General features: G+C 45.9%; 2 protein-coding genes across 2 annotated transcripts in view; one reads left to right on the forward strand and one right to left on the reverse strand.

Annotated features, from left to right (window-relative positions):
- The window catches only part of T265_09347 (hypothetical protein), a gene marked incomplete at both ends in the record, with an annotated part of 15,660 nt that extends 12,903 nt beyond the window's left edge, over nt 1–2,757 (forward strand). The window contains one exon of the mRNA XM_009175388.1: nt 2,680–2,757. Within this exon, the coding sequence (XP_009173652.1) occupies nt 2,680–2,757 (78 nt within the window). The remainder of the gene's footprint in view (nt 1–2,679) is intronic.
- A 1,114-nt stretch (nt 2,758–3,871) lies between these two features.
- On the reverse strand, nt 3,872–22,788 carry T265_09349 (hypothetical protein; the record flags this gene model as incomplete). Its single annotated transcript, XM_009175390.1, has 12 exons — nt 3,872–5,273; nt 5,958–6,385; nt 7,696–8,061; nt 9,021–9,355; nt 9,394–9,473; nt 9,509–9,650; nt 9,691–9,861; nt 16,039–16,283; nt 19,674–19,989; nt 20,031–20,257; nt 20,294–20,557; nt 22,752–22,788. 11 exons carry the CDS (start codon nt 20,532–20,534, stop codon nt 4,063–4,065), a joined length of 3,762 nt encoding a protein of 1,253 aa, XP_009173654.1.
- Nucleotides 22,789–23,264: the final 476 nt, after the last annotated feature.

Consider the following 23,264-nt stretch of genomic DNA (forward strand, 5'->3'; position numbering starts at 1 on the left):
CCAAGCTGTAGCACCCTTTCGGTGCCTAGCTACCATGCCACACGAAGGAGGCACGAGGGCTGGGATACTGCCAGGATGCCCAAGCCTAGACAGGAGCAGTCTATATGCCGGGGGGTTGGTTCGAACTACGGACCTCTGATCCTTAAGCTGGCACTTTACCCATTGAGCTATCTTGAGCTTAGCCCTGATGTCCAACAACATTCGAAATGCATCTGTGTATTGGCGTGAAGCTGGATTTTCCACATACATAACTGTCAGAACAAAACCAACTTCAAGAAAGCAACCAGACGAGAACGACGGCAACAAAATCCAGCCAGAAATAGAGCAGGTTAAGCCCCGGGTAAGAGCAGTCTTCACTAGATGCCTTCACTAGATGAAACTCGACGGAACACGAGAACTGGACACCGATTTAGTTCAGTCAAATTAGTTGTTCATCCGTTCTTCTTCTTATGTGGACGCTGCAATTAGAAAACTTATTTCGACCATTCAACCGGAGGTATACGCAAAAATTTAGCGCTTGGCACCAGGTTTCCAAGTTTCTCAAGCCTATGAACAGCTGAGGCTGCGTTCAAACCACGGTTCTCCCAGTTAGTAATTTCGCGCCTTAATCCTCGAATAACTTTTGGGATCATTTGAAACGCAAGCACACTAAATGATTTTCAAATCGCTGTTGAGGATACTCAATAGTGTGAATCTCATGAGGGATTCAGACCGATACCACCCAACCGATTGTTGAACATCATAAAGTTCGTGCGGCTGAGCAAAGCATCGAACAAAAATTAACCCGCATAGAAAGAAACATTCTCTACGTTGTATGACCCTTACGCCTGGGTAGTTTTCACGCGAGAAATCAGTCAACACTTGACAAAATGGTTTGAATCGCGCGATTGAAGGATGAGAGTTGCTATATCCTGTACAACATGGTCACATTGCTGCATGACAGCCCGTGACCAAACGGCTCAGCCTTCAAATTCCAGGTGGGAAAGTGCAGGTTGGAATCTCCATAGGGAATCGTAACGTGCACATTGATGATTCCCAACAAGGATAAAGCTGCTACATATCGCCAAAGCATAAATCGACTTCGATTGCAAGATGAGACGTATTAATAATGTCATAATCTCCTTACACCACAAGCAACCTGAATTGAACTACTTCAGTAAATAAACTTCCATTCTAAAAAGCCAGTCGTGTTGTTCCTTTCCTAAGAGCAACTAAGATTTTCTGCTCATGGGTGACGACTGTATGAAGACATCACGAGTTCACTGGAAAGTCATGAGCGAACAGTACGAAAAGTCCCGGTTTAAGGTCACCAAATGCAGTCGGGTCTATTCAAATATTGTCTTTGAACATCCCATCAATGCAAGTATCAAGCAATTTACCCTGAAAAGGAATGTATCTGAGCGCTGGATGCGCAACCGATTTTAGAATCACTGAGATTGGACTGGCTAACCCATACATATTCGTTCATCGTTGGTCAAGTCCATAATCCCAAGTGATATATGAAGTACGAGAAGGTAGTCTGTCGCAGGTTCTTTGTTCTCATTACCAACGGTCTGTTGTTTTGTAGCTTTTTGGAACCTCTACTGTTGACCTGCTCGAACCCCTGATGGACGACGCACTGTACTCCCTTGGCTAGAATGCCTATAGGATGCGATGAAACTTCTAACGGCCCTTACGGAGTGGACCTACTGCAGTTGGTGTCCACGTGAACCTAAAAACCAACTGACGACCCCACATAACAGTTTACAGGTGACGGCGAGCAGAGTTGTTTACCTGTAGAGGACACTCATCAGAGCACGCGTCACGAACACTAAAACCACGTGACAATTCCTGTCCCACCTGCAACCATAGCAGACAACTTGTACGAATTCTCATTTTTGTTTACGCGGCTATCACTCGCGTAACGCGCCAGGATTATGAACTTCAACACATCAGGTCAGTTGTATTCATGTTCGTGCAAGCATCAAACACGAAGCGACACCCCTCTCTTCACACTGCACACAATAAATAGGCATACAACTAGGCTCAACATGCACACTCGCGCGCACAGGAAGTCAACGGAGTTCCGCAGGTATCCACTACGGAACACATGTAGCAGCTATACTGCAGAGAAGACACGTCCCACGTCCGCAACTTCACTCAAGAACCCTCAACAAGTGTCCTCAAACGATGAGTCACTTTTTGGCTTATGCCACTTTTCGAATTGTATCCATTTTTTATCAAGTGCACCTAAGTATTGCATTCATCACATTCATGGTTGTACGGCAGTGAAGCATCGGTGTTGAACCCTGATGTCATGCTGTCGATGATGAGTGAGACAGACAGTTGTTGGTGCTTGTTACCCTCTGATAATCAACTTAATTACGTCACAATTAGAGGAGCACTTACATACCACAGGGTGGCAGGTTAACCCAGGTGAGCGTAGCTGAGAACTACGGAGAGGAAGTGTAGGCAGATTCGGTAAGAAAATAATATTCGCGCTATGCTGGTGATTCCGCATGTCTGCTCAGCAACACCACCCTATCACGGTACATGTCATGCTCAGTTCTGAAAAGGCTAGTAGTGATGTCACTCCATGTAACAATATCAAAGAGCTCTTGCGGATCTGACTTGCTTCGGTTTGATCGACAGTTTAGCATGCTGGCAGTTGTTATTTTTTCTTCTGTGGTTCTTATTCAGATAAGTAGGTCAAATAACACGTTTGAGACGATCCAGACAGAAAGCGACAACCACTATGCAGATCGATCGTATCACTGAGGTAGTCCCCGTTGCATCTACGTGAGGCCATTGAATGTCCCGAGCATTCGCTTTGGGCATCATACCCCGACAAAGGAGTTGACGGAGAGTATCCTCTCTACGACCCCCCATAATTGGTTCAGTTAACGTGCTGGGTTCCGAAACCATGTCGGATTTGCTTACCAGCGACGAATTTGAGACAAGCCTCACCTCACTCATAGTTCACATGGTACTATTCCAATGGTTCCTCGGTTGGGTCACGGTATATCCTCTTGACCAACCGGAAATTAATGTGGAAAAGAAGCTTTAACAAGCTGAGTTAGAACAATACAGAAATGGAGCGGATCGCTTTATAAACCCACTAAATGTGCCTGCGAACGTCCCATGAACTTCAGAGTGTCAACTCACAGCAGCGAAAACGTTGACTACCTCGTATTACGAGTCGAATAAATACGTCATATTCTAAGCGAGCAAGATGGTACTCTGCGTTTCAGGATATATCGATCCTGATAATTGCTACTGTCTCCAATACAACGCCAATTTAGTACCAGGTGCGAGTTCCGCAAGAACGTATCCCGACTAACAAATGGAACCTAATAAAACACCATTAAGATATGGGGGCGAGATGGCCGAAGTGGTTAGAGCGCGAATTTACTGACCAGAAGGTCCATGGTTCGAACCCGACCTGACTCTCGACTTCCCCTGTCTAGGCTTGGGCAACCTGGCAGTATCCCAGCCCTCATGCTTCCTGCGGGTGGCATGGCAGCTAGGCACCGGAAGGGTGCTACAGCTGAACGATTATTATTTATTACTTACTATTAAGATATGAGTTTTTGTACCATGTATCTAATCGGAACAGGTTAGAATAAAGTATGATAAACTGAACGTTGTCATGGGTATCATTTCCCAAGGGTCTTCGCAACCGATTCCTTAACAAGGATTGATCACGATAACCGGGACTAACGACGTTCTGATTACAAAAACCTACGTCCCATCAGAATACGTTGAGTCGGTGCGATTAAACACCTACCGACGAGTCAATCGACAGCAAATTGAGGACAAACTTCGATCGACAGACACGACGGACTCGGATTTATAGGGAGAAAATGAGGATGACCGGATGATTTATATATGCAGTCGCTACAAAACTATTCGAATCGTCCGCAACATTGGACAATATTTAAGGAATCAGGGTGAAGTGTGTTAGACCGAAACTGTCCGGGATGCCCAAATGCACTTTTAAAATGCTGTTGTAGTTCTGGAAATTAGATTACAATGAAATTCGTAAATTCTGCGTCATACAAATACAGAGCGGCGAAAAAAGCTTCATGTACTTTGTAGCCTTCGGAAGAAATCGTCAAAGTTGCCAGGTGGACGACTAAAGGGTCTCGCCGCAGGCGGTGCGACCAATGGTGGGGCGTATGGTGGAATGGGGGCAAATTCAGACGCCTCGTGTAAACTTGGACGTGCATCCGGAACAGCACCTATCTGCTGTTTCGGGATGTAATAGGAAATACGCGGGAGTGTAGAGGAATGTGGAACAGCAAATGACGCAACAGGAACAAGATAGGATGGTTCATGTGCCTGTCTCCAATACGTAATGTTGTTGGAAGTTGAAGGAATAGAATTACGCGGGACGGGTGGTGAATGGAGTTTAGGTGCGCTAGACGGTGGAGCAGGTGGTTCGTTCACCCCCAAAAAGTCAGCTATAACGGACATCTTCCGTCCTCCGCCACCAGCACCTGGTCGGGGAGCATTTCTAGCGGATGCCCGGCCTCCCATAACTCTTGGTCGAACGTTATGTGGCATTGGTGGAGGGGAACGAGGTCGATTCCGTTCACTTGATCGACGTGAGTACAGTGCGTAAGCGTCAAACATTGTTTCCGATGGGACAGACGCATCGGCCCGCATGTAAGAGGCAACTTTAAATGACAAGTTATGTTCGTCAACCGGGTGTGGTGGAGGAACTGAGTAATCAGAATTAATGCGTGGTTGTTTTGAAGGCAGTTTTGGAGAAGACCTGGGGCTAGATGGAGCTCCAGTTCTCCTAGGCGGCCCTCGGGCAGTAACCGGTGTCACGCTCTTTGGAGGAGGCACGGGTTGAGGTACCATCTTCGGAGGAGGTACCGGTTGGGGCATTGAGATAGAGGATGTTTGTGTAGACTGGCCCATCGAGACAGATACCGCTTGTGTTGTTTGATTCAAAACAGATACCGGTTGTGTTATTGGTTTCGAAATAGGTACTGATTGTGTCACTGGTTTCGAGACAGACACAGGTTGTGCAACAGACTTCGGACCGGATAATGGTCGCAGCAAAGGATCACCAAGAAGGCCCACTCCAGAACTTCGATGCTGAATTTCGGGAGCCATTGAATTCCTTGAGAGGGGAAGAACAATCGGTGGAGCCATGGGTGCCGCAGCCGGAGGCATCCCGTGTTGATGTGATGACAGTAGCCCAACGGAAGGTTCTGACGTAACCTGAGGAGGTTCGAATTTGGGTGTACCGTCTGTAGACCGATTTACGAAGCCGGAGGGTCCTAAAACAGCATATGAGGAACAGAGGCATGTATTGATGGCAAATATCTGTTAAAAGGTGATGCCAAACTGTGAAAACAAGAGAGGCACACGAAAGTTTGAGCCATAACGCGCAGTACATCACGAACTTGTACCACATAGTATCAATTAGTGAATAACTTTGACCCGCTTAAGTCGTGATAAAATACACTGGAGAGGGGTGCCTCCACGAGATCACTACTCCCATTCTCATGGACGTAACAGTAAACCACCCAAACAGGTATGTCCCAGACCGTAATTGAGGGATCACTGGGCAAAAAGCACACCATCTACTTTCAATGATCGATGAGTTAAGTAGGATGCACGCTAAAAGATCAGTGCATCAAACTCATAACCAACACGGGCATTCGGGACTTTCGTGAATGACGTTCCCTTGTGAGGAATTTTTTGAGGGGAAATTTGATCCGCTATGTTGTGGTTATAACATGACAACGATGAATGAATATGTGAAAGGATGTGAGCAACATCAAGCGATGTCATTAGTCGGCACAAGAAATACTCCACTTGGTAAAAACAGTGATAAAATTCACGAAGCACCAATAGGTAGTACTACCATCGAACAAGTTAGGGGTGAGGTAGTCAAAAGGAGCAAGGTTCCAAATTTCTGACCCAAAAGACGACCAAAAGGAAAAGTTACTACGACTCACCAGTATGAGATACAGGTTTGACACTCTTGGGAAGCAAGCTTGGGGTCGTGCTGGGAGGAAGAGCATCTCCCAGCAGACCAACTTTTGGAACCGAGACCACATCTGTGGTCGGTTCGTCAGTTTTCGGCTTGGTTAAGATCACAGGGTTGACGAAATTTGGCAACTGACCCGATTCTCGAAGAGCGCCTAAAGCAGAGAGTATGATTTCAGCAGCGCCGCTGGAAACCGCGAGGCGCTGGCGGTTTGAATCCATTTGGTTTAATGAGCCGACACCTTGAGCGTTGATCACAGTCGACTGCGTCCCAGCCAATTCACCCTGTTCTTGGAACCCCCTTTCTCCCAAAGCCACTCCATCAATATCTTCTTCGAAACTAGATGGTGCACCATTCCCTAAATCCGACTTGGGGAACCGGAAACCATCGAAGTCACTGGAAAGAAAAATACCATAAATTGACTCATATCGGGTAAAATAGAGGAACTGGCCAAGCACTCCCCAACTTGTCGCTTCGTCCAGTTAAGGGTAGTCCTTAGACTGCTGCTGAAGGTATCCTGCACGAGCGAACTGTCAATAGTAAGTCAATATATAATGGCGCTCCAGAGGAGCGATCACTTCAGGAGTACGAAACGCGTTCCTACCGAGAGAGGTTCGCCAGTCGAGCGCAGAAAATAAAGATAGGAATAGGAATACACATTGAAGGTCTATATTGAATCCGTTTGTTTATTTTAGAGAGGACATTACCGGGACCAGCCAGAATCTGTTTGCTGGTGCAAAGAATCCTCTCTGAGGGGAGGGATTCGGCTTTATTTACTAAAGAAGACGCCAGCGCATCCAGTGCTATCGACTTCATTAATGACTAACAAACCGGTTGTTTTACAGAGTCAATTCGTCAAATCGAATGAGCAGTCGGGTCGGTCAATTTGCTGTTGTTTTTCCGACAACCATAAACGTCGTCTGTAAACTAAGCTGGGGAATTTGAACGGATTTACAGCGCATTTATAAAGCTGACTTCTTCGCTGCTGTTATTCGCTACCTCAGCAAAAAACAGATAAATTTGTCAAAGATGTTCTCTACTTGATCATCAGACAGACAGCAGATGGTGGGATATTGATAACGGCAGCAGACAATGGTCACAGTAGCAGATAGTTACTATGCCCCGGTGACCAGTTGTGGTATACACAGCACGACGTCACAACTAGCAGTGCATTATATCTCGACAACCATGCTATGGTCGCGTTTGGTCCTCTTGGCGTCGTTCGAAGAGTACCATCGCATAGTTACGATTGCCCATTACTTCGGCCCCAGAAAACATGCCGCGGCCAGTCAACCGCACCGACCCCAACTAAGTACTCTTGCTTGTAGTTTCAAGATCAGTGAAACGGTATCGCATCACAATAGGTCACTTACAAGGTCTAGACAACCACGCCACAGTTGTTCACAACTGTCCCATGAATACTGTCCCGATCCAATACAGGTTTGCGTCACCCGAGTCGATGGTATGGCGCAGAACCGAACAATACAACACTGCTTCCACTAAAACTGCTCGAATTTCCCGAGTATAAAATTTTCTAAATAGAACACTGGAGTAGAAACGTCGGCACTGCAATGAGTTTCATAGCTCTTTTACACTGCAGTCTTATGGCTGCACTGAACTGGTAAAGTGTGTACGTCTCCAAGGATCACAAGAGTAATTTGTTAGATGGACTTGAAGCGGGGCAAGGACTATCAGAAATAATTTACCTGGGAGCTGTCAAACAGGCAGGCAGATCTTCAGAATCGAAAGGTCGTCCAGAGGTCTTGACTATATCAAGCCCCCTTTGTATTCGCATTCGTCGTTCAAGAACTGACGGTTTGGTCGGGTGTTGCTGTTGTTTCAAAGCCTCGGCATCAGCAGCAGCAGACATAGCGACAGCCAACTGTCTATGGTTTTCTTTCTCCTGTTCTTGACGTGCACGCACTCTGTCCAAAACCCAGTCAGCTTCCCGAGAAAATTGATCCTCAAGTGTGTTTTCGGTATCCTGAGCAGAGGGCGCGGATGCTTCCTTTGAATCTGATTCTATCTTCAACTTGGTCAAATTAAGTTGTCCGGTTGTACGCAGAGATTCTCTTAAAAAGGTAGCGATGGAAAGTAATGAGAGAAAGTGCAGAACGAGTATGGCTGCAGGAAATGCCACCAGATAAGTTCACGTCCAATGACCATGTGAATGGTTGGAACCCAGGTAACTCCAGTGTCCCCTAAGTAATTCACCAGGTGCGAAAACCTAAACTTCCAAATTTCAACTTGGGATGGCACCAGCTGTCCCAGACTAGTTACTATAAACAGACAAGGGGAGCTCCTTCCCAGAAAGGCTACTTTCTAACAAAGATTTGAAGGGTTAACTAAACGGTAAGGTGACAGTACGGCACTCGTGTCCAACTATATGCCCCCCTCATTCCTACCAAACAGGCAGGCAAGATGCGCATCGATGGTGCCAGGGAAGCCTCTATATGGCTGAACAGTAACATAGATAAACCGGGAAACCGAAATAAATGACGGGCCTCTTGAAAGAGGCCATCAACTAAGTCTGTGATGGCTGCCATCAAAAAAAGAGCGGAAAAACGAGGATTCCATTTAGAACAGAATAGAGAACTTCCTTACAGGAGGCAGTTTCGTCATCAGTGTGACTTGGAGAATAAGCCATTGGGTTTAGGTTATACCCTAATGGAGCGTCACATGAAAGATGAAGGTATGAGTACGGGTGAAATCTTACAGGACCTTGGCCATTTCACAGGAGCGTAAATCGGATTCCAAGGCATTTCAACGAGCGACAGATTAAACTGAAGGCCTTCCGCAGACTGCAATTATTCATTCTCTGGATGTTCATCGTAAAAAGTAAATAAACGCCAGATTCACTCACGTTTGTTTCTTTCAACACAACTCCCTATATACTATGGATGTGCGGAAAAAAGTTGGAGAGCAAAAGCGTGTCAAGGAGGGCTTGTGCGAGGGAGCGGTGACACCAAACATGGTGAAAATTGCCAGCCGAGACAAACCCCGAGCAAGCAACCCATTTCTGATGACTCACATGTACACTTCGCATTCGGAATCTGGTCGGAAACTAGAGACTGATCGAGGGAGCAAGTTCTCAGCGAAAACACTGACTCTTGGTTGGTCCGTGGTAGCGTCCTCATCCAAGTTATCCCCCCCTTCGTCTGTCGCACACGTTGCTTGCTCACCAGTTGCAGACTCGGTGGTCTGTTGGTTTTCCGTGGTCACCTCCTCATCAGAAGAATCTTCCGTTATTTCACCTTCTTCTAAATCGTCTGTGGAAGATTCCTTGTCTCGCGGCTTCGATTGTTTCTTTTTAACAGTTTTAACGGGCAACTTCGACTTGTTGTTGCACTGGCTAGAAACCCTGGCCTGAAACAGATGAACACATAGTGAAACGATAAACTCACTGTGGTTTCCTTCATAAAAGCAACAGTCTTCGTATCCGACTCGTCAAGTGGACGCCAAATTCGTCGTAGTGCATCAAAAGCTAAACGCAATGAAACATACTGACTGATAACTTACCAGATAGGTGTTTGACTTTAACACGCTTTCGGCCTTCAAAGTCTTCTATCTTCCGAGCAAACAAGGCAATACGTTTTAATCGCATATCCAGATCACTTTGGTCGCTAGCAACGATTCCACACATGTCTGGATAGTGTGCTTTCTGGACAAAGGATAAGCGATTAGTGCAAAAAATGACTCACCATGTAATGCGTACGATGTGCCACACCACAGACGTGGTTGATTGCATCTTGTCGTGTGATTCGATCGTCACACAGCTCGCAATAATACATACATTCTTCATCATCTCCGAACTGTCGTTCCACTATATAGTTTAGCCCTATCAACGGCTGAGTGCAAACATCCAGCAACGTCTGCAAACGTGCGGAAGATTTCACCTGGTTAGGTCGCTTCTCCCTCAGCAAATTGGGACCGCCTAAAAGAGAGAAAATGCACATGGGGGAACTAGGTGTCAACGAAACTGTCACAAATGCGTGTTGCAACGAAAAGAGGTCGAGACGCAGCTGAAACGAATATACATTTCTGCAACAAGATTGGAAACGCTTCCAAACAAATGGTGTGATCAAGGTAGATGAACACCGCCACGTTATGGCCCCCTTCCATCGACAACTTTTCGCCAGTAGGGGTTGAAGCATCAAGAACAGCAGCTGAGTATGCGTAGCATATGACTTTGTTGCCTTATCTTCATGAGCTTTAGTTATAGTTACTATCAGGAAGGTCAGCTTCCTGAAAGCAACCACTGAATGCCCGGAACCTACGGAGACTCAGCTCCTCTGGATGTTGACCAGACAGACAACGCCCCCTCACCATGCAGCGCGTCACAGCCTTGCATCAAACCCAGACAGCGCGAGTCAGCGTTGATCGAGGTCAGACAACGCCTCCGCAATATGCAGCACGTCGCTGCCTCGTACCAAAGCCAGACCGCGTGCGTCAGCATTGGACCAAGTTCAGACAGTATCCTTCCAATAAAAAGCTTGAGGCCGTTGTACTTTTCGCACTCGCACGCACTCACGCTCTCGCACCCGCTTTGTTGGAATATAGCTATTGTGTTCCTTTCCGTGAGCCTTTTTTCTCTCCGACACTAGGGGCTGGAGCGGGCCAGCAGCAGATACCACAGATCGGCGAATCAGCATATATAGCAGTTACCGACTTGTTACTGAGCCCTCAATTGTGCATCATTTTATTGCGGACATGGTGGAGCCGGTTAGTACCTCCAATGTCTGAGGATGATGCAGAGCGCCCACAATTGTGGCTTCTCAGCTTCAGTGGAATTCGATACTGACGCCAAAGAACTTGGCGAGCATTGCTCACGCCCTGATCGCGCACGTTCTGACCTCGTCTGCCAGAGCACAACCACGGTTTACACAGCTAAGACGATAGGCGCACCAAGACACAAAATCAAGCTGCATTCCTCGAGGTTTTAGATGGATATTTGGGAGTTGAAATTCTGAAGTAAAATCATATCTTGAGGTGCAGACTGTGTGCTAAAGATTTTATGTAAACCGATGAACATCAAACAACGGAACGTCATCCGCGTAAACGAAATACACTGAGCATACTCCAAATGCGATTCCGATTAATAGATCTGCGGACCTTGGAATGTTCAGTTCTGGGTCATACCATGACACAGTCGAACCAAAAATGAGAAGCCAACCTTGAGGAAACACATTGTGGGAATGAAGCATGAGTAGAATCTAACCTCCAAGATCATTCTCCCTCAACCAGGTATATTCAACTTTATATAGATTTCCTCGAAGGTTGAGGAAATTATAATCACTTGAGCAGCGGAATTCCGAACGGACGACGTTCATGAACCCTTTGGGTATTCTCCGTTGAGCAAGAGTGGTTTGCAGGTGACTAAGTGATAAAATGAGCCAAGTCGTTGAGGTAAGAGAACGCCAGGATTGTGGGTAGCCTGCACGTGGTAACTTTCTAACTGGCAAAGTGTGAAAATGTGGTCAAAACCTAGTTCGTAGACTAACCTCTGCATGTCGACTGTTGCTGTCCAAGCTGGAACAACTAGGCAGTACCTCAGCCCTTGTGCTTCTTTTGGGTAGCATGGCAGGTAGGCACCAAAAGGATTTAACAGATGAAAGTGTACCCGATTCCCCCAGGCGGTTCGTACTAAACATACTTGCGCAAGTTAGTGAATATCGTACGCTCTTTATATTCACATACTTCCCACATGCAGTGATGTGCGATAAGGGTGTCCACTCTATTCAATTAAGCTTAGTTTCGCCATTGATGAAGTAACGAGGCGGACTCTGGAAAGTACGCGAAAACCAGGTATTGAAGCACCTCAGAGCAGGAATCTTATAGACTTGAGATATGCAGGCGACATTGTTCTCATTTTTGAAAAAGATTCGGAAGCGCAAGTAATACTGGAAAAGCTGACAAGGGTCATCTAGTGCTTCGCGCCTACAGGAGCTTCGGCTTGGGGAGTGAGAGCTATATCAGCTGGTGCAACAGGCTGAAGAGGCCACAGAACCACCTGAATTTCGAAAATTTCCGAATGGGAATCGATTACCACATTTGGGACCTTGTATTCGAGAAATGCAACAAGTTTCTGTCGATAAAGTACCAAGGGTGCACGCTGGAGTAGCTTGATGGTCACTTCGTTCAATACGGAAAACCATTACCTGAAAATAAGGCACCAAGCTGTGGATATTTGGTCGTCTTTCAGCTATAAACTGTGTACCAAAGCACAGTGGTTCCAGCTTTCACAGCTTCGTTCACCAAAGATGAGAATCAGACAATGGGCCACGCGTTAGAGACGACAGCCTAATCAGTTCATTGACGGTAAATGGTTCAGTTTATCCGGTATGACAGAGCGAGCGAACTACACAGTCAAAACTATTGCTTCGATTCAGGATCGCCACTAACTGTCTAACATATCTGTCAGGACCACTAACCAATGGTTTGTCTTGTTCAGGGATTCACATCCGAAGGAAGCGGTAGTTGCCAACACGAATGAACTGAGTGCTAAAAGCCTCCACCTGACACAGCTAGGCGACGAGGGTACTCTGGCATACGAAGTACATGGCCTAACCAGCCGACCTATCTAGGGGGAGTGGACACCTGACACACTAAGCCAACGAGGTACTCTGGCATACGAAGTACATGGCCTAACCAGCCGACCTATCTAGGGGGAGTGGACTTCTCTGGAAACCATCTAGAATGAGGTTGGGAATTGATCCCACCAGGTCTTACAATACACTTTACACTTTCCAGAAGTAAAGAGCATGCCGTAACCGTACAATGAAATTATTTAAATTGTTTTAAATAGTCTGCACATCTGAAGAGTGAGATCCAGGAAGAAAAATATGGTCGGAGTACTCAATGTGTGATCGAAAGCCCCATGGTTATTTCGAACCCCGAAGTGTTAGAGGCAGGCAAAGAAGACTCAATCAGCACATCGATCACGAAGCTAAACAGACCACCCACACCTGACGCCACCGGATTTAGTGAACCCAGAAGAGAATTCGCCACAGACGCGTGCGCACCCACGAGAGGACTCTTTATGAGAAAAAAGAATTTGGGACACCTTTCATTGCCAGACCGACGCCGTTTCTTACGATCAATGAGAGTTAAAAGCAGTTTTCAGATCGAGAATAACGATCGTCGTTGGTCTCGGAAGGAAGGGAGCAGTTTCAGCAGTTATCGGTATAATCGATGCAACCACAGTTAAACGAAACCCAGCCTAATTTTTGCGAATCCTACTCTCCCGATGATAGATCAAACTGGGTAGGATGAACCAGGGAGCGCCTCGGGGGACAATGCCACTAGATGGTCCTGTAGCTCTTGCACGATGTACTTGCACCCTTTTTTGATATGGGAATCACCATCGGGACGTTCCATTCTGTCGGTATTCTACCCCCATTCTGGACATGTTGGTTGTCCGTTTAGCTACAAAGTACTCGCTACCTTCTTGGAAGAGTGCGTATAATTTGCTGCGTTGAAACAAAGAGTTTGCATGCCGGAGTGGGGATATAGTCGCTGAAATGCCATTAATCACTCCCTTAACGGTAGGGCTGAGATACCTACAGATTGGAGCTACACAGGATTGACAGTTAAGTGGGAACGGGAAAAAATCAACGGATAGGAGGATAAATAAGTGCTGCTGATAGTATTCGTTTTCGACTACCTGACATGTCATATGTAAATCTCTCGTCATTTTTTATAGATAAATCAACATCCGTAAACCGGTATCCCCAACAGATAGGAATTCCAAAAAGTACTCACCGGATGACTGGAGTTGTGAAACATTCTCACGATGTCGCCGACCACTCAAATGAGCTTGGAGTGAGGCGAAGGAACTGCTCCCCACTTGGCAAAGCTAGTAGTGGTGAAAGTGGCCAAGGAAAAAGTTATAAATGGCTCGAGAAAGAAGTATGATAGAAGGTAACCACATTGCAATCAACAGAGTAAAAGTTGCATGAAACTGTCTCCGTCTAGGGAGGCCAACGGTCAGAGAGGGAGTACCTTCGATCGGTCCCACATCTTTCCAGAGGCATATAATACTTCTCCCATTAAAGGGGGCACCCTTGAAGGATTCCAAAATGTTATGTTGACGGGTGTTCCTCAGCTAGAAGGGTGACCAAAATTAATCGTATCGAAAGCTTTCCGAGAAAGGGTGATGGAATTCCTTGTATCAGGATGTTTCCCAACGGCACATGACATTGGGTTGAAACTCTACCCTGTCTGCTCCAGATATTCAAAACTCTTGCATACCGGTGATTCACATATACCAGCGCAACACCATGAATCCTCTTGCTACTACTCTTTAGCTCCTGTCATCTGAGTGACAATATCAGTGGTTTCCCCATTACTTGGCTGAACCTAAATAAGAACCACTTAACATGGTAAAATTCAGAAGACCTATTTATACAAGGTAACGAGAATATACGAGTATCAATGAGTACCAACGGAGCACTGGGCGGCAATGTTGTGTTTCATTCTGTCCATCTGCTTCATTACCTTCAGTCGTTATTATAAATGTGATATGTGCCAACAGACGGTTATCAAAGTATTGTCCAAAAGAGTTCATTAATATGACGAATCAGACGAGTCGGACTAATCTGTATAGCACATTCAGTAAAAAAATCTAGGTTAACGGCGTAGGGCGCTCACACCATAATACCAACCACTTAGACTAAGTCAGTCATTTGGGGAATCAGGAACTGTATCACCTTGGGTTCTTGGAGGGGGTTCATCCTAGAGAGGGATCGCAATAAAAGAAACCTCGTGTCTTTAGAATTGCCGCCTTTATGGAAATGCTGCTCCCTGAAAAATCCTGGGACTGTTGCGTAAATACCATGCAGTGGAATGACTTCACGAAACCGATAAGGTGAAAAAGTACTGACTGACCCCCGGTGCAGTCTGCCTTCTGGTGGCATGGCAGTTCCTGCTTCCTGCGGTCAATCGTGTCAATCACGGGATGGCAGTATGAACCAAAATCAGGTGCACAGAAGCCCTGCAAAGTACAACTTCTCACAAGTCATGAGTGCTACAGTTATATATACCTCACCATCCTCATTTCTGCCATCCGGTTATCTTTTGTTTTCTCTAGTCTTCGTGAGCATCAACTGTCTATCAAGTTTGGAAGTTCCAACCACCGATTTCTAGGCACCTCACCCCCATCACACACATCCCACCAGTTTCCGTTAGTGTCGTCATAACTGTCACCACGAAGTAGCCATTAATTTCTAGGGTAGTTCTACATTTAAGTGCAACTGGCTTTATTATTCGGTTGCTTGAGATGAAAAACAAAAAAAATGGTCCAGTTGTAGCACCGTTTCGGTGCCTAACTGCCATGCCACCCGAAGGAATCACGAGGGCTAGGATACTGCCAGGTTGCCCAAGTCTAGACAGGAGAAGTCGAGAGGCAGAGGTCAGGTCCGAACCATGGACCCTCCGGTCAGTAAATTCGAGCTCTAACTACTTGGGCCACATGGGCAATTCCCCAATAAGAAACACTGATTTGGAGGTTCGATGGAAAAGTAAATTTTGTCTCGTATTGAAAATGGCATGCGCATTTAAACTGGTGACTGATCCGTGCGTGAGTTCAGCTTTGATGGTAGATGCATTTTTGGTGAGTAGTGTATAGAGAGTACAAACGAATTTTAAAAGACTAGCGAATCACAACTGCGTAGTGAAAGTTAGAGGAAAAAGGACTTGCCTCGCAATACAGCGATCCGGGGCGAATAAACGCTGACTTATTTTTCTCCATATATTGAGACTGTAACCACGCGTAATGGCGTGCTCCCCCAGCATCCGGATTGAACTGGAAGGAAAGCCCAACAAAAGGTAAGAGCAGGCACATGGTTTGAGGGGTGTAGCGTAGAGAAAACAACCTCCGTTTGAAACTAAGGATCATAAATAGAACGCAGTGCAGATGAGTTGTTGTAAGTTGGTTGAACCCCACAGCACAAGGATAAGGAGAGCCAAATATGAGTAGGAGCGCAACCAAAAAGAAAACTCATAACTGAAACTACGGCTAGCCACAAGCGTTGACGTAAAAGTACACATACCTGTGAATAGTGCTCAGTATACTTGTCAATATTTTCCGGGTTACGTCTCTGTAGATTTTCCAAAGCACGCTGTATGTGAGTGACACCGCGCAAGTGTATAGAAAAAGCACGGTCCGTGTTGAAACGCATTTGACACGTCCGACAAAACAGACCATCATCATCGTCATCATCAGCTGTCTCCGTGAACAGCAGTCCATGGTAAACAGACTGAGTTAGATTCGGCGGTTGGATAGAAAAGCCGTCAACTGAAACAAGTGCGAGACACGGATTTTTGTGTTACCAAGACGAAACTAGAGGTAAGCGTACACGAGAAATGGGATACGTTAGGTATGGGAAGAGTCCGTGTGAGCAAATGAACGTTGCGAAGAGCAGGCAGTGAGCGGACTCACGTAAAAAGAGCGTGCTCTTACTGAACGAAAATGGTCAAACATCACCGCTTGACTCCATTCGATTTTTTTCGTCTACATCGTGCGTTGAGTTATGCGTAAAATCAGCTGTCTCTGGATCAGCACTCGGTAGTAAGTTTTATCTAAAAGTATGCCAACCGAGGAAATTCGGAGGAGAGAAATGGGAGGTAGAGAACAGCAAAAGGCTGTCACCAGCAAAAGAGCGAAATCGGAGACTTGACACCCAACGGTGACGAGCATTTATACCCAAAGCTTGATGGGGCATCAGTGGGGAAGCTGAGGGTGAGGCGAACGGAAAGCGACCATGAGAAAATACTCCGGAAGTCATAGCTTTGACATCAAATGCTGGCTCTTGAAATCGAATCAATGAAGCAGAAAAGTAACTGAGTATTAAGTACGCTCGCCAACAAACGGCTTTTCACGTGCTAATTGCTTGAGGCAGTCAAGGCGATATAGCCCGTTATCAGATGTTCGCAAGGCTCCAGGATTTCGGAAAGGCAACTGCCGCAGAACGGGGATGCCGTAAGCAGTCAGTCCATGAGGCTAATGATGGAAAACGTTCACAATGGTAGTCGTCAAAAAGTCATGCCCGACAGCTCATAAGGCCAGCTAGTCCAGTCCAGACTACGAAAGAATCAAGAAAATTGTACTGACGTCTCGTTAGGGACAACATGGAGTGTCGCACCTCACTTCAGTGCTCGTTCAAAAGATGCACAGAGAAAAATGATGAATGGATGAGGCAGTGCAAAACGTACTAAATCAGAATCAAGTTTAAAAAAACGTAGAAAATAAAAACGTCCTGAATCGAGATCGAATGGACGGTACCGTACTAATGGACATCCACGTAGTGTTGGTACTCGTTCCACTAGAATAGGTAAGCAGATTTGCCTACTGCTTTCCTGATACTAAAAGTTGATTGTGTTAGTGAAGTCAAATATAGAATCAGACAAAGAAAAAGTTCAATAGAATGAATAGCGACCCATTCCACAATGACCAAGACAATTTCAGAGGCAACAGGGGACACACCCCACCCAGGACCAAACTTCGAAAAGAAAAAGCGATCATTGCAATGTCGGAATATGGCACCGTAAAAAGGACCCACAGGAGACTATGGCATGGCCTCAGATCCGCTGGCGGTAGTAGTAGGCAGGTAGGTTGGTGATTGGAATAGTGAGTTCTGGTATCATAGTCAAATTACGGTTCTCCAGAAATACATGGAAGCATGTTAACACTATGCTTAGTAGTCTGCAACATATTGCTGAACTTCGGCGAGGGAATAAAACTTTACAGATCGACTACGGGTCATACAATACGACCCCCTGTAAGAAGACGACAGAAGGAAATGGTCCCGGGAAAGGAAAGCTAAATGGTAACTTCCGTTAACAAGAACAGAATTTGCAGCAGCAGTTTTGCGTATAAAGTCGGCTGAGCTTGATACTTTTCAGCTATGATTCGGTAAGCATTGGAAATGCTAAAATAGTCTCCTTGATGTAACCAGCATGGTAGACTGTCGCACAACTTCAGCTATCTAATCTGGAAAGTTTGGGGCTAGAGCATTGCTGGTGAAACGCAACAGAGATGATCACGGATGTCATGAGAAAGCAATTTATTCCAAAAGTAGGCACATAGCAACATCCGACTAATATGCGTCACGAATCGTGAGGATGATTAAAAATGCCTTTACAACCGTCGCATTACCCCCACGGCAGCACTAACGGTATTGTTCTAAAGTACTGTGCGCTTCTGTCCCACTGTGATCTGGTGTATAAAGCGATAACAGAAAACCTGCGTAATTTTCACAGGCTGCACACTGCTGTAAGGGAAAGTAGAGTTGATGAGGCGAATTCGAAAAGAAAATGCGTTTTTGAAAGTGACGAAGCGGTTGATGTCGACCCAGGCCTAGCAACCACATGGATCGAGGGCGTTAACTGCAAGTGGTCGTTCCATGGCAAGTGAATGGACAACGAAACACTTATTAAAGCATCGTTCAGCTGTGGCACCCCTTCAGCGCCTAAATGCCATGCCACCCGAAGGAAGTACGAGGCTGGTATACTGCCAGGTTGCCCAAACCTAGACACGGGAACTCGAGAGGCAGAGATCGGATTTGAATCAAGGACCCTCCGGTCAGTAAATTCACGCTCTAACCACTCGGCCATCTCGCCCCAATTAAAGCATCGGGGGAAATGGTTTGGGTTATCGGTTCGAAACTATGCTGAAAGTGGATACGAACGGACTCGTTGGGAAACAATGAATAAATACAATTCCGAATCAACATAAAAGTGATGTGTACACCAGTATCCACCCCATATTCTCCAGGAATAGTTGAATGCATTGATTCGGAAACTGTACACTACTGGTTTTCACAAGACAGCCACAAAGTGCACAGCCCAGTTGAAGATTTGACCGCATGAAGGAAATATAGCGGCATCAACATGAGCGGACTCACGGAACCATAAGAAATTTGGAGTTAAGAATAGTATAAGAATAGGGGAGCCAACAAGGTGGTGAACAGTAAGGGCGGGGGGGCTTCAAAGTGTTCATGACTTCCAGTACTCAATGGGACTAAAAATTAGCTTGCAATCATTTCCAGCGTTTCTTTCGTCGTAAAGGGGTACACCACCAACCTCGTTCTGGAGGCAGTCATTCAGACACTATCCAGAGTTCATTCGCCTCCATATTATTCTATCAGTTCCGAAGTAAGCACGAAGATCTGTGCTTTTGTTCAGACAATGACACCAACAAATAGCTCATAGCATGTTACGCTGTTGGATGCACTCCTGGAGTGTATCATTTAAAACCCCAACCGAACGTTCGCTCTCCAGGCGCATCGTTGTGGATTTGTTGACGTTTGCATGTTTGTTGTTAGAAACAGTGAGTTGTAGTACGTTCCAAATACCACCGCATCAACCGTGCGAAGGTGAGTTCTTAACGAGCAGAATTGTTAATCTTACTCCAAAGTTAGGGCGGACCAGACAAGGCCCACAAAGTAACCGATTGAAGCGAAGGCGAGATCACGTTTTAAGAATATCCGTGAGCAAAACAGCCATCGATTACTGGCCGGCGTTTGGAAGATATGTGGTTGCTGTTTGAGAAAGTAGCGAAAGCAGAGAAAGAGTGCCCGTACGTGACCACGAGGCGCAAGTATGACAAACGTATACAGCGTCATAGATCGACGCCTTGACCAGGTTGTTTTGAGTCTGGAGACCATAGAGGTCTATCTGTACTCACCTGAGTCAGCAAACTCGTCAAAGGACTGCCTGGTTAGTGGGTCAGATTGTTTCCACTGACTATACATCTGATCCCAGTCAATTCCAAGAGACTGGCTGTACTCCAGAAAAATCCCGTACCATTGTGGATTTGTCCGGGCAATCCAGCTCAGGTAATTATTCCAGGAAGCCCAGTCCCACTTGCCAATCTCACCAAACCGTTCAAAGTATTCTTCCATCACGGCTTGAGGGTTACAACACATATCACCATCAAATTCATCATTTCCTTCAATTCGATCCTCCTCAGCATCGTCCAAAACTTCTCCGAAATCGTTCACCTGAAGAAATTCACCTTAGTAAGTGGAAACGTATGACTCACGTCTGCTGAGGTAGCAGCGGCGCCGGGGCTAACTTCGTCAGTATGTGAGACTTCCAGCGATGTCAATAGTTTGTCAAAGTAGGTTATCATTTCCTGGTAATATTGTGTGTAACACGCGGCCGCTGTAGCCGTGTTATAAGGCGGCTGTGACACAGGTATAGTCGTAGCGGGATTTCCATCCATCATCGTCAGGTGATCAGTGGCAGCTGGCTGGGGTCCCTCAACACCTTGAACAAGCAAGTTAGTAAAAGATATACACTTACTTGGTGAGTTGGACTGTTTATTTGTCTTTATTGAAAGCCCTCTCAATTGCTGAATATAATTCATATAGTTCTGATATTCGGCAGAGAGGCGATTGTACTCCGCACGATAAGATTCTGACTCATCCCCACCCTTGTCATACCACTCTTTCAATCTGGTCGAGCATTGTGTGAAATAATCGAACATTCGGGCCTCATAGTCCTCAACTTCTTTCAGCCAAGAGGTCGACGGTTCGGAAGACATTACCAAGGTAAGATTATCCGTACCTAAAGAACAAATATGCAGCGTAGTAGCAGAAAATACGGAAAGGTGTCAACCATCCAAAATTTGCAAGGCCAAAGTGAATGGTCAGAAGACTTCCCGAATAAGACGAATACACTCCCGCTGATACCACTCACCCAAACTGTTAGAAAAAGCCGAAGTTCTAGAAACAAAAATAAACATCTGAAATTCTCTCACGTTAACGAACCCTAAGATTTGATCGTTTGTTTGCGAAGTTTGTGTATTTCTATTAAGTCTCAACAGGCTTTCACAGTTTCAAGTTAATGAGACCGACAATGAGGCAAAACAGAATGCGAGTGTAGGTCTTTCCACATACTTAGTAACTCAGTAACATACTCAGTAATTTTCCAACGATCGACGGGACCGCGTTTCATAAAGCTTGGCGAACTGCGTGCGACTGAATTATCGGTGATACTAAACGAACCAGCCGAGCTGACCTGGGGACATAAATTTAATAGTATGCTTAGTGGTCGACGTTTTCACTTCCGCTTGGAAGGACTTTGGGTGCCCATAGTTGGTCCGTAAAACTGTAGTCTGCTGAACACGTGCGAAAACAAAAGTAGACCGCCACTAAGGACTCGAGTAGTAGATTTTACTGAGATCCAGTAGACCGTAAGGCCAGCACTTCAGTCCGATATCATCAGATGTTATTAGGGGTGGAAGAAGAGATTCCGCGACAGTGCCACTTCTTTCCCGGCTGCCCAGGCCGAATAAGTGAGTTTGGTTTGGGTACCTCACCCTGAGCGTTTTACTCAAAAGTCTGACCCACAAGACAGTGGGAGGATTCGGGGTTTTGTTCAAGAACATTCTCACATTCCTGGAGTGATTAGTCCAGCGGTTGTTACGGTTTCCTTGAGACCCCTCTGGGAGCCAACGGCTCAATAGTCTGAACCACTTGGCTGCAGGGAGGCTGGCCCGGCACGAGAGCGCAGGGAGCGACGCATACCTCTGACTCCTAATGCGGCTGCACACAGCAGGTGCTTTTCGTGCAGCACCTGACTCTTTGGTTTTGAATTATTTCGATCGGATTGGATAGTTCACGAGTGGTCACGACAAACTGTTGAGCGATATGTGTGCAATCTTCACGGTCGACCTTTTGCTATTCGTCCTTCCTCGAGGGAAAGCAGCACCATTGTTTCCATAAACATCTTGGTATAAACATCTTATTACCTTCACACTTCCATCGCAGAGGACTGTACGAATAACCCGATGTAACGCGATTATTGGCAGAAAGGAGTCTCTGGTTTATAGCTAGCAAGATGGGCTGAACGATCTGATTCAGTCCTAATCACATAAATTGAATTCTCGCTTGTGCGTCATAACCATCGGCCGTTGGCTGAGTTGCGAACCAAGTTGAATGACATAAAATAAGCAGGCAGACATCTTCACTCAGAAATCTTCACTCTGTAGCCAGTACACTGAAGCTATAGTTCCAGAGCTAATTTGCATGCTGTTGTTCTGTGTTAAGTACCGATGTCCTCAGATACTCCGACACCTCAGTATTGCTTTAGATATGCAAGAATAGGCATATCACCATTACCATAACTTTTCGATTTTTCATTTTTGTGACCTATGATGAGCCCATGACAAATATAACCCTACTTTGGTGTATGTGCACTGCAACGGCGTTTTTGTCTGTTACAGTTGCCTAAGGTGTGGCATTTTTGAGCATAATCTCCGGCCACTTACAAGATTTCTACATGAATGTGATGCGAGTCTTTTGACACAAATCACAAAGCCCCACACAGCGACCACTTCACGTTCGAAAATGAGGTATTTATTGCACGGGTGCAGTTTGTAGGCGAAGAAAAGAGAAATTCTTTGAGTTTGTGGTATTAGCAACAGCCCAAGAATGGCAATAAACTAGTGCGTAAGAACTAAAAAACGGAAACAATGACCGGCTCTATGGCGGTTTTCGCCCTACTGGTCCTGGCTCGCTTCACTAAAGCACTATGGCTATTTGTACGCGCACTCACAAACCCCGAGTCCTCCATAGCCTAGTAGTAACTTCTCTACAATCGTCGTACTGTTCCGCGTCCAGCTTAATGCGTCGGCGGCCTTTCAACCTAATCGCCTCCTCTCGAGACGATGACACTATTCGTAGTCACCCAGGTAGTGACTGGGCTGAAGTTCCAGCCAAAAAGCAAATTTAATAATGAAGTGTTGTGTACCACTTACAAACCACTACTGTCCTGTCGGCCTTCGCAACGAACAAACAAATCTGCACGGAAAGACCCGATTATTGCAGGGGTACAAACCGCCCGCTGCGTCAGGAACCTTAGTAAATTAAAAGTCCGCGCGTCCTTCGTCAAACTGTCAATTAGGTTGAGTGGTCACGCATTCATGGAATGATGCATGGAATTTGGGCTTTCACCCAGGGTTTTCTGGTCGTGTTTATTCTTATCATTCATCGGCTTCCTTTGGGCTTAAAGGCACTAGAGAAAAAGTGTACCGCCGCTCTCCAATATCTCAGCGGTTGGCAGTAAGCCTGTCAGTGCCAGGACATGCATAAAAGGTACACTTGAAATAAATTTAAATTCGTCTTAGACACCCCTGGAGCAACTTTCGGAGATTCGTTAGTCCCGGTAATTGGGAATTGGAAAACCCGTAGTTAAATTAAAAGAAAATCGTCATGCCACTCACATGGCCAAGCCTCATCCAAAGAGAGTGTAAGAAACAGGGCCTCCCGGA

Source organism: Opisthorchis viverrini (assembly GCF_000715545.1).
Source record: "Opisthorchis viverrini unplaced genomic scaffold opera_v5_277, whole genome shotgun sequence".
Taxonomy (NCBI): domain Eukaryota; kingdom Metazoa; phylum Platyhelminthes; class Trematoda; order Opisthorchiida; family Opisthorchiidae; genus Opisthorchis; species Opisthorchis viverrini.